General features: G+C 47.4%; 1 protein-coding gene across 4 annotated transcripts in view; it reads right to left on the reverse strand.

Moving 5' to 3' along the window:
- The window catches only part of LOC133216744 (hydrocephalus-inducing protein homolog), a 106,511-nt gene that overhangs the window by 45,265 nt on the left and 44,996 nt on the right, over positions 1-16,250 (reverse strand). For all 4 annotated transcript variants that reach the window (XR_009726718.1, XM_061361747.1, XM_061361725.1 and 1 more), the window contains exons 20-29: positions 14,913-15,168; positions 12,471-12,614; positions 10,902-11,045; positions 9,765-10,078; positions 5,959-6,151; positions 3,911-4,027; positions 3,014-3,223; positions 1,987-2,124; positions 650-827; positions 36-166 (exon numbers count right to left, since the gene is read on the reverse strand). Coding sequence is in view for 3 of the 4 variants with exons in the window: in XM_061361747.1 (XP_061217731.1) it covers positions 36-166; positions 650-827; positions 1,987-2,124; positions 3,014-3,223; positions 3,911-4,027; positions 5,959-6,151; positions 9,765-10,078; positions 10,902-11,045; positions 12,471-12,614; positions 14,913-15,168 (1,825 nt within the window). In the remaining variant the exon portion in view is untranslated. The remainder of the gene's footprint in view (positions 1-35; positions 167-649; positions 828-1,986; positions 2,125-3,013; positions 3,224-3,910; positions 4,028-5,958; positions 6,152-9,764; positions 10,079-10,901; positions 11,046-12,470; positions 12,615-14,912; positions 15,169-16,250) is intronic.

Raw genomic sequence — 16,250 nt, forward strand, 5'->3', positions numbered from 1 at the left:
GTGGCATGTGCCAGTGGGGCAGCATTTGTTCTCACCACGGTGCCTGACTTGTCTGGGGCTGGCTCTGCTGCCACAGCCTCCTCCAGAACAACTGCCTCATCTTGCTGGCTGGCTTTTTCCATCTTCTCTTTCACCTCTTTGAGAATCTTCTCATATTTTTTGTTTCCTGAAGAAAGAAAACATCCACAAATAGGAGCATGGGCCTCGTGCCATTCCCATTTAAACTGGAAAGCCCTATTGCCTTGATGCTGGCCTCTCCCAGAAACAAACTCTTCAAGTAATCTATGAAAAACGATGCCACTGCTCTGCTCCAAATACTGATACTCGCCCCCCACCATCTTCCTCTCCACACAGAAGCACCTCATCTCCTGCAATGTGACACAAATCCAACCTTGCCAAAATCCCAGCCAGCCTCTATTACAGCTTTCCCAAGCTTTTCTGTCTAACCATCATCTTCCCAGGCCTCTGACAGATAGGCCAGCAGCTTCTGCGGGATGGTTCCTGGGGCAAAGCCCACATGGGCTCATTTTTCAGAGACTCAAGAAGCAACTTCCAGGCCTGGTGGAGGCGGGTAAGAGCTGTGCTATGGTTACATGACATGGGGGAAAAAACAGGGGACTTTCCTGGAGAGCAGACAGGCAGTGCTCACCTTTGATGTTCCTGGGCAGGTCCAGGTGGATTCTAGGAAAGGTACCTTCTCCTTTCAGGGAGATTTCTTCTGGTTCCAGGTGACCTACTTGGATCTGGAAATTCCTGTAGAAGACTCCAGGCACTCCTGGCAGGTAATAGACTTTCAGCATTTGCTCCTTGCCAGGTCCAATGTAACCCTGCAGGACACAGGAGAAGAGGAAATGCATCAAAGAGGGTTTGGTGGAGGGATGGCTCAGATGACAGACATGCTGAGAAGACAAGACAGGTTCTCATATATAAACACCAGATGTCACCACATTCTAGCTTTCACGTATCCAAAAGCTCTGGTCTCCTACAACAGGATGAAGTGTGTCCTTCGGAGTCCTCACAAAGCTGTACTCCTGCAGTGCAGTCTGCCCTTTGCTCAGCATGAACATAGCTCTTCTGCAGATGGGGTTTAGCCTCTGCTATCAAGAGCCACACAGAATAAACAAAAGTTCTTTTACCAGCCACTAAGGGAGATGAGTGAAGAGCCTGTGCTCTCAGCAGGGCCAGCAGCTCCTGTCAAGCACACCAGTGGTTCCCAGGTTGGTGTAGAAGGGCCTAAGCCATTGCTAATGATCCCAACCAAACATCTCCTGACTGTGTGGTTACTTCAAGGGTGCAGGAGTCTATCCAGAAAGCCATTTGATTGCAGAAGGGGATAAAGATAGAAACACTGCTTCAGTTCAGACAGCCAGCTCAGGACTGTGAAGCTGGGATGCTGCAAACTCTTCTCATTGCCATCCCAGCCTTGCTCCTCCCTGACCCCCTCACTGCCCAAAGCTGAGCAGAAAAAAGCAAAAGCAGAGCAGCAAAGCTGAAGGAGTGACAGACCAGCACAGGGGCTGTTACGGTTTCTGGAAAAGGAGCTTCATGCCCAAGCAAGAGAGTATTTAAGTGCTGCTTAGAGCTGGCAGGGGCAGGCAGTGTTTGTTACAGACCGGGACAAGGAATAAGTTCATTCTGATCACACAACCTAGGTAAGAAGACCCTCCTAAGAACCAGCACTGTCTAGCTCCAATGCCACACAACCGAGAGCTCAGTGGTTTGTGTCTGAAGAGCTCCCATAGCACCTCATGCCTGCTGCTAGTGGTTGCTGTATGACAGCAGAGCCGCCTGTCAGCCAAGGCCATTATGGGAGTCTATTAGGACTGCACCTGCTTGACCTTCTCTGCCCCAAGTAGCAATTGCTCACAGCCCCCCCTCTCTTGGCTTGTTTTATGGTCGTCTTTTTTCCTTTCCCCCTTTTTTTTCCTTATTACCCTCTCCTGGCAGCCTGACACAGGGCCAGGGTTAATCCCTTATGGTACTCACTGTGCTGGGCACCACCAAGGGCATGCCAGGCCAAGGGCTGGCTGCAGTGGCTGTGCTTGGGCTCAGCACCACAAAGGTGAATCCCAGCTTCCCGCTGTTGTGCAGAGTGACCTTTGCTTTGATGACTTCATTAAACAGCTGAAAGCAGAACAAAGGAATAGGAAGTTACAGACACAGGTTTGCTGCTGGGGATCTCCTTCCTCTTTCACTGCTTTCAAAGTAAATGAACACAGCACAGAAGCAGGGAGTGCAGAGGAGAAATGGACTCTTGACTCTCCTGGGTTAACCTGGAGAATCCACAGCAACAGGGTACCTCTTAGCTCTACATAAGAAGAGATGGTTATAGCAGCATGCAGAGGTGCAGTAACAACCATGTAAAGTTCAGTAATAGATAAACCAGGGGATACAAGCTCTCTGAACTTGAGGATGTCATCTATCAGCTAGCTGAAACAAAGAAGGAAGCATCAAGGAATTTCAGAAGAAAAGGCACCTGCATACAAGTATTTGTAAGCAAAATACAAGCAAAAAGGGACACAGACAGGGCAACACATGCAGGGCCAACAGCTGGAAATATCTGTGTGGTTTTCAATTGAAAAGAAGTGGGGATTGGTCTGGGACATTCTCTCCAGTGACTGGAAGCCAGCTTAGCTTCCTCCCTCATTTATTTTGTTGATTAATCAAGAGCATTAAAAGAGAGCATCTCCTTGGACCTCCGGCTTCAGGAGTGGACAGCAAATGGATGTCTCAGGGACACATCCCTCTGGAGATCACCACTGGGATCCTGTCTGTCCCAAAAGGCAGCATCAATTACCTCAAAGAGGAAGAATTCCCAGCTTTATCGCTGGAGCGGCAATGGTCATTAAAAAAAACAGCTAGGAGGCAGGGCATATCACTCACAAGTTGGACTTCCAAGCCACAGAACCAGCGAAATAGCTGCAAAGGGGAGAGAGCCCTAGACCTATGTGGGCAGGAACCCACCAGTGACAGTTTTGAGACAAGGACCTCTCTCAAGAGAAGTGTGTGGTACCTGTAGCCCGCAGTCGATCTCTGTGGTGTCTAGGAAGTAGCTGATAAGCGAAGCCTCCCCACTCAGCATCACCTCATAGCTCGGGCCGCCCTCCACCCTGCAGAGTGCTGTGACACTGGCGACGATGTTTGTGTGGCCGAAGAAGGTGAACGTGACCTCCTGGCTCTCACCTGGCTGCAGCTCACCATACAGTGGCAGGACATCAAAAACCTGGAGGCAGCGCAGGAGAGATTGAAAAGTCAAGAATGGGTTAATTGATGCAGAAGAGTAGCCATGCCGGGGAGCAAAGTACAGACATGGCTGGAGTGGCATCTTCCTCAAACACAGGCAAAAATCATCCTAATCTCAGCCTGCATCCATTCCACTTAAAATGGAGGGACCAGGGGAAAAATCTTCTTACATACTCACTAATGAACGCATTAATTAATACACTACAGTAAAATAATATGTGACATCTCCTGGCCTCAAGAAATTCTTTCTGTTGCAGAACTTGCCTTTAAAAACACTTTTTACAAGCCTGGGAGGTGAGAGCCCATGGAGCTGGGGGTTGGGTCCAGCCCAGCTCATCTGGCTGCTGATGTTTTCCAATCTCTCTCTGATTTGCACCCTGCTCTCTCAAGATGCTACAGCAAAAGCTACAGCAGACATTTTCTACTGCCCACTTGATGAGTAACAAGACGAATAATGCCTTCCACAGGTGCTACACAGGAGGCATCCTTGGTCAGCCCTACGACATGTCCCACATGGCCTCTCCAATAAGCTCAGCAGTGCCATGCGATGCCGCTGGACGGATGTGAGGCCACTCTGTGAGCACTGCAGAGGGCCATCAGTGTGAGTGATGGCTACGTCACTGTTTGCCACACTGGCAGCCTGAAAGCAAGACAGATTCCCACTTACCTCCTCCACTCCCAAGGCAAAGGGCTCTGTCTCCACAAACCGGACCAATTCCTTGATCTCCTTTGGTCTCAGAGTATCTGCAGCACCTTCCAGTTCCTCAGCAGTGGACGGCAGCAGCTGGAAAACAAGCATCATGGGCTGCAGTAAGCAGCTGGCTGGTCTGAGTAAGATCACTCTGCTGCAGGCTCCACCACCCCACCAAGCCAGGTGCAGCCGAGATGGGACCTAGGTGAAAATCAAGTATGGCATGTCCATGCCATCAGTTGAGTGTAGGTCCAAGCCCATCCACAGATAAGACATGGGCTCCATTTATACTTCCTACATGCAAACTCCCATGAGAAAGCTAAGTGTACCCAGCGCTCAGTCCTGGCAGAGATCTCAAGGGCATTTTGCACCCTTGTGCCAGCCCAGTTTCACTCACTCCTGACCAAGGAACACACCCAAAATCCCCATGGCTGGACAGGTTAGTTTCTCCATGACAAAAACAGGAACATAATTGCAAGTGAGAAGTATCAAACCCAGGAAAGTAAGGACTTAGGAAGTGCTTGGCACAACTACCCAATTTCAGACGGTGTTTAAGTTTCATCTCATACACTCCTCAGTGGTGGAGAACTGAGGATCTCCAACAGGGCATTCTTCTCAAATGACACCTTCCTGAAGAAGGCAGAGATGTCTTGCAGCCCTTGAGAGCTGTTTTTTTACCTCAGAGGTACCATCTTTCAAAGGGAAGCTTGTCCCTGGGCTTCTGACCCAAGGGCTTTGTGATTCTCTTACAGTCGAATAACACTTGCTTCTTCAGTGTAAAAGTGCTTTGTGCTGGGGCCTTGACATCAGCAGAGTTCGCAAGAATATTTAGAGGACACCTATAGACATAATCAAAGGCTACATCTCCCCAAGTAGCTAAAGCACTGGGGAGGGGTGAGTCTTCTCATGCTTCAATGCTCTTTCTGTCATCTCCACATTTTCAAACCTAGCAAAGTTTTACTAAGTATATATTCCCAAAGGTGATAGCCCACATCTTTTCCAGGCCTATGGTCTCCCATCTTCCCAGGAAGGTTACACGGATATTGCCTTGATACAGTGACATAAAGAGAAGATGAAGCTGCAATCCAGATGTATCCTTTGAAGCGATTTCAGCTCCTAGTTAGCCATATCCACTTGAATTTCCCTGGTTTATTTGTGCATACATGGCAAAAAGCAGGAAATGAAGATTATTGCATGCTTCTATCTGAAAACAGTCAGCCACACTATTCTTTATATCTACATGGTATCATTTTTTCTTGATTCAGAAAATATGTGCAGACTTATGACATTAAAATGACTGATACTTGGAGGTGAGCAGGTGAAACCCCTCTCCTTGAACTTAATACCAACATTGGCACTTTCAGAACCTCCCACACCTTCTTACATCCTTTTTTATTGCCCCAGAAGCAGTTTCTTTCCTACAAGATGCTGTACAAGGCATCAGCTCCCACTAGCATCGAGGTCAAGCTCTAAAGCAAGTTCTAAAGCGCCAAGGCTCACCAGGAAAGGTCAGCAGATCAAAGACCATTTTCCAAAGGCCATGCTAGGAGGAAGAGACAGTGACTTTACAAAGTCTTATTTTATAAAAGACAGCTCCGTGGCTGTTGCTGCAATACTGGTCTCAGGTGAATGCAAAGACGTGAAAATGGGTGGCTCTCGCTGGGGGTGAGAAGATGGGACATGGAAATTAGTGCCTGTCAGAGCTTGATACAGGAAGGAAACTGGAAGCTTTCACATCACAATGCAGACAAAAGCCCATTTTATATTGTAAAAGGCCCCCCCCAAAAAAAAGGGAAAAAAAAACCAACCCAACCCAAACTCAACACAGGTCAGTAGGATCTGAGTGGGTTTCTCCAAGCAAAACTATTCTGTTAATTTCTCCTCCCTTGAAGACTCATGCCCAGCCACTGGTCCTGATGCTCTGCCAGCTCTCAGGGCAGCGAAAGGGAGGTTGGCACAAGCACAACTCTTGGGAGGGAAGCTGGGGGATGCAGCGCAAGTGAGAGGTGTACAAGAAAATCTACCTTTGCTTCCAGGGAGTCATCTGCATGTGCTGGCTCTTGGATAGGATCTCCCACTGCTCCCAGGACTTCAGCTGGCTCCTCTCTACTTCCACTCCTGGAGCTGCTCTCTGAAGATGCTGAGTGCTCTGAGGAGGTTCCCTTCTCCTTCAGTGGTTGGGGTTCAATGAAAAATTTAGATGTTGGAGGGCTGTACCTGGAAAAATAACATAGCTTCAATCATCGACCTGCAGTGGGAGTAAGAAAGCCTGCATGAGCAGCTCCTCAGCAGGATGTGGTCCCTGTGGGCCCTGGTGGTGTGAGTAATGGGTCTGACCCAGGAGCTCCAAAACCAGGATGGAGTGGGCCAGCACTTGGGGGTGCCTGGGAATGATGCTGGTATAGCAGTGGTACAGGAAGCTGGCAACTGATTGCAATAAGGAACTAAAAAGGACAGAGCTGAATGCCTTGTGGGGAGGCAGAAAGCACACCAGGAAAGGAAAAAGTGCAAAAAGGTGAGACTGAGACACAAACGGTCAGATCCAGACAGTGATGAGCCAGTACTGACCCACCAAATGCCCTCCTAAAAGCACCCACTGTCACAGACCATACCCAGAGACCCAAAGCGAGACAGTTTGCAGCTCTACTAAGTATTTATCTTGAATATTTCCCCTGACAATCACCTGTAGCTGCAGGTCAGTACAAACAAGTTGTGATGCCCATGGCTTTTTCCAAGGGCCATCAGGCAGGAGGAGAGATAGAGCCCACAGCCTGCTGTGGCCTGACCCCAACAAAGCCCAGTACCATGTAGGGGCACCATAGAGCCCAGCATGGGATGCACATGCAAGGCAACACAGAAAGACATATCAAGCAGCTCCAGGCAGAGACTCACAGTTAAACAGCCCTTTAATCTCTGATGAGCACCAAAGCAGCAGCGACTGGTACTTTGCAGAAAGAAGCTTTGGTCATTTTTAACTAAGGTACTGCAAATTGTGACAAGGTTCAGCTCCCTGCTGTGTCACAGGTATTCCCTGACTACAAAGCAAGAGCTCTAACTGCACCTCAAGCTAAAAAGGCAGCAGCTCTGCTGAAACCAGCCTGATACCCACGTGGCACTTACCAGTGCTGCAATTACCTCCCCAGCAGTTTCTAAACACAAACTGCTGGAGGACCAGTTTGGCAAATGATTGAGCAAAGCGGCTCACCAGCTCACTCATGAACAGAGCCAAGCTGATCATTTGAGCAATATCTGACAGTAAAAGGTAGATGGTTTAACGTTTTCAAACATTCCCAGGTGACCCAGATTATGTTCCCTGTTTTAAATCGCAGCAGGTGCTCACAGGAACTCTGCTTGCATTTCTAATGCCACATGGAGGGACATGCTCGAACCAGGACTGCTTGTCACTGTGCCCATTTGCAAGTGTTCCTCCTGTAGTCAAACAAGGCAGATTTTCTACAACAACCTGGACTCTTCATTCCCAGCTGGGAATTCTGTGCCTTTAATGATACGTTCCCTAATAAATACTTGTCTTTAGCTTTGTAGCTTATTAGCTAAGGCTGTTCTTCATTTCTGGATTGGAGGCTCTGCTCTTTTTAACCCCCAAGGGATCCCACCTGACTTGTCCTTCCTACAACCACATGCAAGAACAAGGCTTGCTCCAAGTGAGCTCCTCTGCAGCCCTTCCTCTGCCTGCTGCTGGGACCTCATGTGGACCCTAAGCAAGACCTTAGAAGCAACTCCACGTGGAAGAATGAAGCAGGGCTGGAGGAGAGAAAGGCATTCACTTGCCCCTGCAAAGGGTGGCCCATCTATGGTCCCACCTATGCAACCTTAGCTCCTCTCAGCTGAGGTACCTTAATAGCTCTTGGGGTGCTCTGATGGGTGACCAAACTGCTCAACACTTCTAGCAGCCACTAACTTGGGTATCTGCATCAGAATCATAATCACAGAATACCAGGTTTGAAGGGACCTCGATGATCATCTTATCCAACCTTTCTTAGTAAAGCATGACCTAGACTAAATGTTCCAGCACCTTGTCCAGCCAAATCTTAAGAGTGTCCACTGCTGGGGAGTCCACCACTTCCCTGGGGAGATTATTCCAGTGGCTTATTGTTCTTATTGTGAAAAACTTTCCTCTAGTGTCCAGTTGGAATCTCCCCAGGAATAACTTGTGCCCATTACTCCCATCTTTTTCATGTGACTCCTTGTAAAAAGGCAGTCTCCATCTTCTTTAAGGCACACTTTAAGTGCTGGGTCATAGTAATAGGGTCTCCCTGAAGCCTCCTTTTCTCAAGGCTGAACAGGACTAGCTCTCTCAGCCTTTTCTCAGTTTCCCAGTAATTTTGTCATCTTTGTGGCCCTTCTCTGGAGCCTCTCAAGCCTGTCCACATCTTTTTTGTATAGCAGGGACCAAAACTGAACACAGTATTCCAGGTGTGGCTTGTCAAGCACCACGTAGAGGTGCACAGGATGAAATAAATTCAGCTCAGCTGTGACAGTGGTGCTTCTGGGCAACCTGCAGCTGAATGTTACCTTTACCTGGTGGCAAAGGAAATGCTTGCAGTGTAGGGGTACCAGCAGGAGCACCCCAAAGCCCTTCAGTGTAATGTGTTTGTTTCTCTGCTTTTAAAAAATATATGTATTGTTCTATCACCAAAATTAGATTTTCCCTTTTGCTTGTAATTAAATCCTCATCTCATTTACCAGGAGATAGCAGAGGACTCCAAGCAGAACTTACAGCCCCGCTCATTTCCCTTCATCCACTTTTTCAGACTCAACTCTGCGTTTTAAATGTGTTCTTGAAGTTGCCATGCATCAAGAAGGGCCACACTAAAGATCTGTGAATTGGTAAGACCTAGCTGAGAATGGGCTACCACAGTGCCCCAGTCTTCTCCCCCAAGGCATTCTCATAGCCATAGCTACTTTTCAGCTCCCAACAGGTCACCTTCCCTAAACAAAACTGTTTCTTGATGATCTCTATTATTCGTAACAGCAACACTTCGCTCAGTTTCCTAGGGCGTTACGTTACGGAAAAACCATTTGCTACCATAATGAAAACTGCTGAGACTAGACTTTTGTACTCTGCAGAGGCCACAGTGGGAGGAACCACTAGAAATGTGTTTACAGATGTGCTTCAGTATGACTGCAAGATTGTTCTTGGGCTTGGAAACCACAGGCTAGGTGCTGAATGGGCCTGCTTCCCAAGGAATGTCTAGACCAGTGCTCCCACCAACATCTACAGCTGTACCTAAAGATGCAGCAGAACCTGCCATTTCACTGTAAACTGCTATATAGCTCTTTTGTGAATGTGGTATGTATTTTAACAGACAAAAACTCAGGCCAAGGTCTGAGAAAGCAGCCTCCCACACCAGCATTCCTTCCCCCAGGAACCAGTACAGGGGCTACAGCAAAGCAGAGCAAGAGCCTGGCACAGGAGTACATAGTTCTGGTGGCAGTGCCTATGTAGGATCTTATTATGATATAACAAAAAATAGGGTTGGCAGGGAAAGAAAAGAGGTCGTGTTTTACCTCTGCTTGTCCAAGTGCCTAAACATGGCTTTGTAGCTCCAGAGATAATGCAGAAGGGCTATGCAAAAAGTGTTAAGAGTGCCTTACCTTCCCAGCATGGCTGGAGAACAGCATCTCCTTTCCAGCATCAAACTAGTGGAGATCACCTGTTCCCTGAGCCTGACCACAGACAGTAGGTGTTGTTTCCAAAAGGGAAAATTGAAAACAGTTTGCCAGATCAGGCAAATGGCCTTGGTGTTTGCAAACTACAAACAGGATACCAGGAAGAAGAGCTTCAGGGAGAGGGCAAAGGTGCACATACCTAATGAGGTTCCTATGGCTGTCTGCCAGGAATGACCAGTGGTACCGGACAAGAAGCGGGCTGCAGTTGGTCATCTTGACATAACGCACATCTTCAGTGTCATTCAAGATGCAGCCAAAGTCCACGGCTGTGGTCGGGATAAGGAGATTCGGGAAGCAGACTTCTCCCCGAACCGTGACCTGCTCCTGATGAGGATGCTCGAGAAACTGTATCTTCAGAGCCTTCTCTACTACCCGGCTACTCAAATCCTCCCCATAAGCAGGGTTAAATCTGATGCAGAGATGAAGTTCCTCTCCTGTCCCCAGCTTCACTGGCTGCAAGTAGATAGAGTTAATCACCAGTACGATGAAGTCCCAAGGTCTGATAGCATCAAAAAGGTAAATGTGCAATGTGGGACCCCAATGTGGGCTTCTCAGTTCATCCTTCATTTTCTTCACAATGAGTGTCTGACTGCAACCACCACGCTTTTGTCTGAAACTATCTATCTCAGGGTCACATTCCTGTGCTCTGCATCAATATAGAAGAGAAATAAACACTGTTCTCCTGAATTATGGATCTGCAGAGATTATGTGCTAAATGCACAACCAAATCAGCACTCTGGAAAGCCAGGGCTTTTTGCCCTGACTTCAGGGACCTATTTTATCAGCACTGCAGTCTCACCCTTGCAGGGGCTAGTCACTGACAGGGCACAGAAATGGTGCCTGTACCTACAACAACACGTCTAGCAGAGTCCATGTCCTTCCACTGACACCAGGGCAGGAGCCAGGCAGCAGCTGGAGAAGCATCCTCAGCCTTCCCAAAGGCAAAGCTGTCCTCAAAGACAGCAGGCTGCTCCTTAGGTTATCTGATGGCTGCTGGAGAGCTGGGATGGTTTCCCAGAGACACCTTTACTACACAACTTGCCCAAATCTAGCTGCCTGCTCCTTTCTCCTCATGTCTTACAGACAAGACATATCCTCCCAATACAGATGATAATTTTTTCCATCAGTAGCTTGTTTCAAATCTGATTTAGCTCAAGCCAGTCTACTGCAGACTCTACAGAATACACTTCCATGCTAGAGGACATCCCAACAGAAACGCATCACCACGTTCCTCCCTCTTCAAACCCCACCAGCAGGAAGGTCCACAGCTGCTCACCTGAGTGTCTGCAGGGAGGGGCTGCTGGTCTGCACTGCAGATGGAGAAAGGTTGTCCTAAGGCCAGGACCATGCTGAGGGGCAGTAACGAGATGTTTTTTAAAGAAAGAGGCTTGTACTGCAGAGTAAGGACATCACTGGGTTGCTACAGAAACAGAAGACAAGAAAAAAATACTGAACTCAGGCCATGGACCTCCTTCCCCTTCAGATGCATTTAAAATTTTTCACCCTAAAAGTGCATACATCTGTATTTACTATTTTTATTAGTTTCTACCCTTATAGAAGGTTTTTTTTTCTTTAAGTATCACAGCATTACAGTATGTTAGAGATTGGAAGGGACCTCAAAAGATCATCTAGTCCAATCCCCCTGCCGGAGCAGGAACACCTAGATAAGGTTACACAGGAACATGTCCAGGTGGGTTTTGAATGTCTCCAGAGAAGGAGACTCCACAACCTCCCTGGGCAGCCTGTTCCAGTGTTCTGTCAAAATATATCAGATGCTTTTCATGTTTAGAAACCAGAGCATACCCCAGTGGACAGGGAAACAGTCCTTCATATAGATGAGAGAGTAGGACCTGTACAGGAGGCAGTTGCTTGAACAAGATGAAAAACAGAAAGTGAACTCAGTCTGCCTCCAGTTTTGTATCCTCTCTTGGCCAGAATGGCACAAGATGATTTTCACTCACATATGGTAATTTCTAACAACCTTATCAGCTCTAGTAGCCTCATAAAAGCAGTGATGCTACTCAGAGGAGAAAAGCAAGCAGGATTTGCTTCCAGGATTTGCTCTCCATAGTGGAGAATCTGCAGAAGCCTGGGGTTAGCTTTGGACACTGAAGCATACACACAGCCAGCTAGAAACCTCAACATTCTCGTTGCAACCTACTGCCCCTGCTACAGTGACATGGTGTCTGTAGTCTCAAAGCTCCTATGCTCAGCCTAAGCTATTTCTTCCTGTTTATGCATTGTTCTGGGCTTCCTGCATGGTTTCTAGAAACTAGACAGTGTTTAGAAAACTAGTTCTGGATGTACAGATATCCAACAGCTGCAGTGTCACAGCACTCAATAAATCAGATCATAATAATCGGGCCCGATGGATTGTAACTATCCTCTGCTAATTGCTTTTGACAGGCTGAGAAAGTTTGGGCTGTTCAGCCTGGAGAAGAGAAGGCTGCGTGGAGACCTCATAGCAGCCTTCCAGTATCTGAAGGGGACCTATACGGATTCTGGGGAGGGACTCTTCATTAGGGACTGTAGTGATAAGACAAGATGATGCAGGATTTGGGATCCAGAGACTGACGGGCACCTGTTTTGGGTTGGTGTTATCAACACTGCAGCTGAAGGGCAACTGTGGGTTCTTTGAAGAAGGGCAGAATAGAGCAACTGAGATTGTCCACAACCTCAGAGGAGTGAAATAATGATCTTGGTGCTCATGGCAAAAGCTTGGTCCAGCTCAAATCAACAGCCAAAGCTGGAGAAACTTCTTCCTTTGAACACAAGCACACACACCCCACTGGCTTTCAGTTATCAGCCACACCAGTAAATGCCAGGATGCAATTCAGAGACCTACCTTCTCCACATGGAAGGTGATTTCTCTGGTGGACATTTGCAGAATGGGATCAATGAACTCACACATGACATCTGTTTTCATGATCAGGGTTTTCCCTGCTGTGTTCCCCACAACGGCATAACACAGCAGCCGCTCCTTCACCACCTGTGTGCAAGACATGTCACCCAGTGGGTTTTATCAGGGCATCCAGAAAAAAACACTCCATTTGCTCACCAGCCATGGACCCTATTACTGACATAAAGTTACAATCACTGGTCTCCTCAATAGCACCTTTTTCTTTCTATGCTGCATCTTATTGATTCTGCACCCAGATGTTCCTAATGCTACAACCCAATAGCCACAAAAGGCACTCATGAGTCATGTGCTGCCTACAACTGTAATACTACCTGCACCAGATGTTTATTGGTTTCATTTGCCCCATTGCTACACATAATGCTTACAGAAAGCCGTAGGAACTAATTAAAAAAAAAAACACAGACACCCAGCTTCCCCCCCCCCCAAAACCCAACTGAAAACTATATTAAGGGAAACAGCTGATAGAAAGACCAACAAATACCAGCAAACCTCCCTTGGAAGTTTGGCAGAAAGGATCCATGGGAAAAATGCCAATAACCAGCCTGTCTTCCTAGGGTGTAATGTGCCCTCCTAGAGCTGGTTTTAAGATAAACGTTCCCAGGAAAGAGACGCCTTGCACTTCGCATGAAAGCCCTCTGCTTAAGCTGGATGCTCTTATACTCAAGACTTTTTTTCTTGATTTCTCATGGTTTCAATGTTTCCTCCCCTCATTTCTCACTGCCCTGGGTTCAGCAGTTGCAGTCATTTTTTCTCCTTTTTAGTAGCTGGTGCAGTGCTCTGTTTTTGACTTTCAGCCTGGGAACAGTGCTGATAGCACCGATGTTTTTAGTTGCTCCTCAGTAATGTTTACTCTGACCAAGGACTTTGTGAGTCTCCTGCTCTGCCAGGGGGGAGGGGAAGCCGGGAGGAAGCAGAGACAGGACACCTGACCCAAACTGACCAAAGAGGTATTCCATACCACAGCACATCATGCCCACTATATAATCTGGGGGCAGTTACCTGGAACGGTTAGATCACTGCTCGGGTCAGACTGGGCGTTGGTTGGTGGGTGGTGAGCGATTGTATTCTCTTCCCTTGTTATTTCCCTTATCATTATGATTATCGGTGTTAGCAGTAGTGGTTTGTGTTATACCTTAGTTACTGGGCTGTTCTTATCTCAACCCGTGGGAGTTATATTCTTTTGATTCTCCTCCCATCCCTCCAGGAGTGGGAGGAGAAAGTGAGGGGAGTGAGCAAACAGCTGCATGGTTTCTGAGTGACAGGCTGGGCTTAAACCATGACACTCTTCTTTCTGATACACCACCACAGCCCAACTCCTCCTCAGAGCCTGCAGGCTTCAGAATCATCTGTGTTTCACACACAATACAGGGAGCTGGGCTTCTGACCAACATGAAGTTCTCAAGACCAAGAAAGAGTCTTTGACTGCAGGAGCCAGGTAGCCACAGCTGAGCTCACAGATGCTCTTTCAACTTTCCAGGCAAGGCACTCTTATCAGTACCCTGACCACCTTATTTCCTTTATGTACCTTCTTCCCTCTTCAGCGAAACTTCTGGACTCAGAACTGCATAGGGACAGTCCCATTGCATGGCGAGTAATCTAGTCCTCCTCAAGCTACCACTAGGGCAACCCTTTAAAACACATTTCAAACACTAGTAGCAGCAGGAGCTTAATGCAGATTTTTTTCCATATTTGCTTAAACATCTGTGCCCAGTGCTCCTGGAACTAAGGAATGCACACCAGGGTCAGCTGGCAGCTCCTCTGCAGAGTTGGATTTCCCCTAGAAAGACAGGTCCAGAGAGGAGAACAGTCTCCCACCTGGATGAATGTCATTCTGATCATTAGAGCTGGCACACTGTGTTAATTTCTCTTCTCCAGGACTCAGTGCTAGACAAGTTCTCTTTGCCCATGTTTGTCTAGGGAGGAAAAATTATTCTGCTCACAGATACTCCTTCTCTTCCCTTGTGGTTTTTTTTTTTTTACTCGCTGCTTCCCCAGATAACAGCACTTCGCATTTTTTATTTAATTTTTGCTTGTGCTCCTAGTTTAAGCATAACTTATTTTCTCTGCCCTTCTTTCCTCCTTGGCACACGAGAAACTGTAACCTGCTGTTTGCCCCTGACTTAGCAATAGGTCCTGCCAGACACATTTTGGTATCATCAAGTTGGGTTTAGGGCAGCTATGAACACACAAAAAAGCCTTAGCAACTGATGGTGACGGAAAGCAACTGGTGCTGCCACAGTAACTTGTGGCATTTTAATAAAATGCCACAGCTTATTGAAAGCATTTGCTCATTTGCCCAGGCAAATGTCAAGGGGTTGCAGTATAAGTGATCTGGCAATGAAGGCTCAGCCCTTATAGGGAACTCACCCGGGGAGTGCTAGAGGAGCCTTTAAGCACCATCTCCACTGTCTTGCCAGGCATCAGCTCTGCCCTTGCTGGTTGAAGCTTAAACACAGGGCAAGTAGGACTCGGAGCCTGGGAGGAAACCTTGCCTTTGGTGCTACTGATGGGAGGGAGACGATCACGCCGTTGAAACGCAGTGAAACCCTCTGTTCTCCAATAGAGTAGATGGGTGCGTTGTCCTTTGTTTGTTACCTTGAAGCTGTAATAGCAGGGATCCAGGCTAGAAGAGAAGCAGAGATAGAAAATGCAATGGGAGCTGCTATTTCCTAGCAGTCACCCAGCTTCAGCACCCTGATGGCATGATCTGACTGCACACCTAGTGATAAAACCTCCTCCCAGAAGGCTGACCTAGCTCAAAGCTTCAGCAAAAGAGAGACCTTGGCTGTCCCTAAGTTTATAAACATCAAGCAGCTGGTCTGCTTGCATACAGCAAGGAAAAGCTTCTTGCAGACCATGATCTTGGTTGGTGTGGACAGAGCATCACCAGCCTTTGGTGCTTAATATATGGAGTGCTGCTCCAAGATGCTTCCTGCAGGTCTCACTGCATCAGGCACTAAGCTGGCCTGTCCTGGTTTCAAGTAGATGAGGAAACAGCTTTGCTGCCATTTCACCTTCCCTTGTGAGCTGCTGCCTCAGATGGCTTCCTCTGAAGGTGCTACTGGGGAGCTGCAGGGTATATCGATTCATCTGGTGGTCTGGACACCGCTTGCTTCTGATGGTGGGACCCTTGCCCTGGCATCCATGTTATCCCCTCATCCCATGGCAGCATCCAAACCTCATTGCCCCCATATCACCCTTTGCCTGAACAGTATAGCTGGTTTTGAGTTTTGGGAAGACAAATGCACTGTGGAAACACCTGTGAGGAGTTTCCCCAACACAAACACAGCAGCAAGGCCAGCTCTAACTGCTGAGGGAATGGAACAACAAAAGACTATCAGATGAGGCCCTCAGTGGCATGGTTTAGAGGTGGTCTTGGCAGTCCTGGGGTAACGGTTGGACTTGATGATCTTAAAAGTCTTCTCCAACCTTGTTGTTTCTACGATTCTGTGACTCTGTAACTAGAGTTTGACCTAAAACAAAATGAATATTCAATGGAAATTGGTTACTTCATGTTAAGAAACACTAACTGCAGGCTACTCTTACCCTCTGTAAATCTCAGCACGACCAGAAAATCAATTGTTCCTAGAATAATTATCTTCTTATTCTTGAAAGGTACAGAATACATAGCTTATAAAATTACCATCTGGCACAAGCAACTAAAATGAGGTGACAGTATAGAACACACCAGTCTTGGTAACATAT

This window comes from Neopsephotus bourkii, unplaced genomic scaffold (assembly GCF_033783945.1).
Source record: "Neopsephotus bourkii isolate Nb327-2 ecotype Australia unplaced genomic scaffold, CSIRO-AGI_Nbou_v1 NB_107, whole genome shotgun sequence".
In the NCBI taxonomy this organism is placed as follows: Eukaryota; Metazoa; Chordata; class Aves; order Psittaciformes; family Psittacidae; genus Neopsephotus; species Neopsephotus bourkii.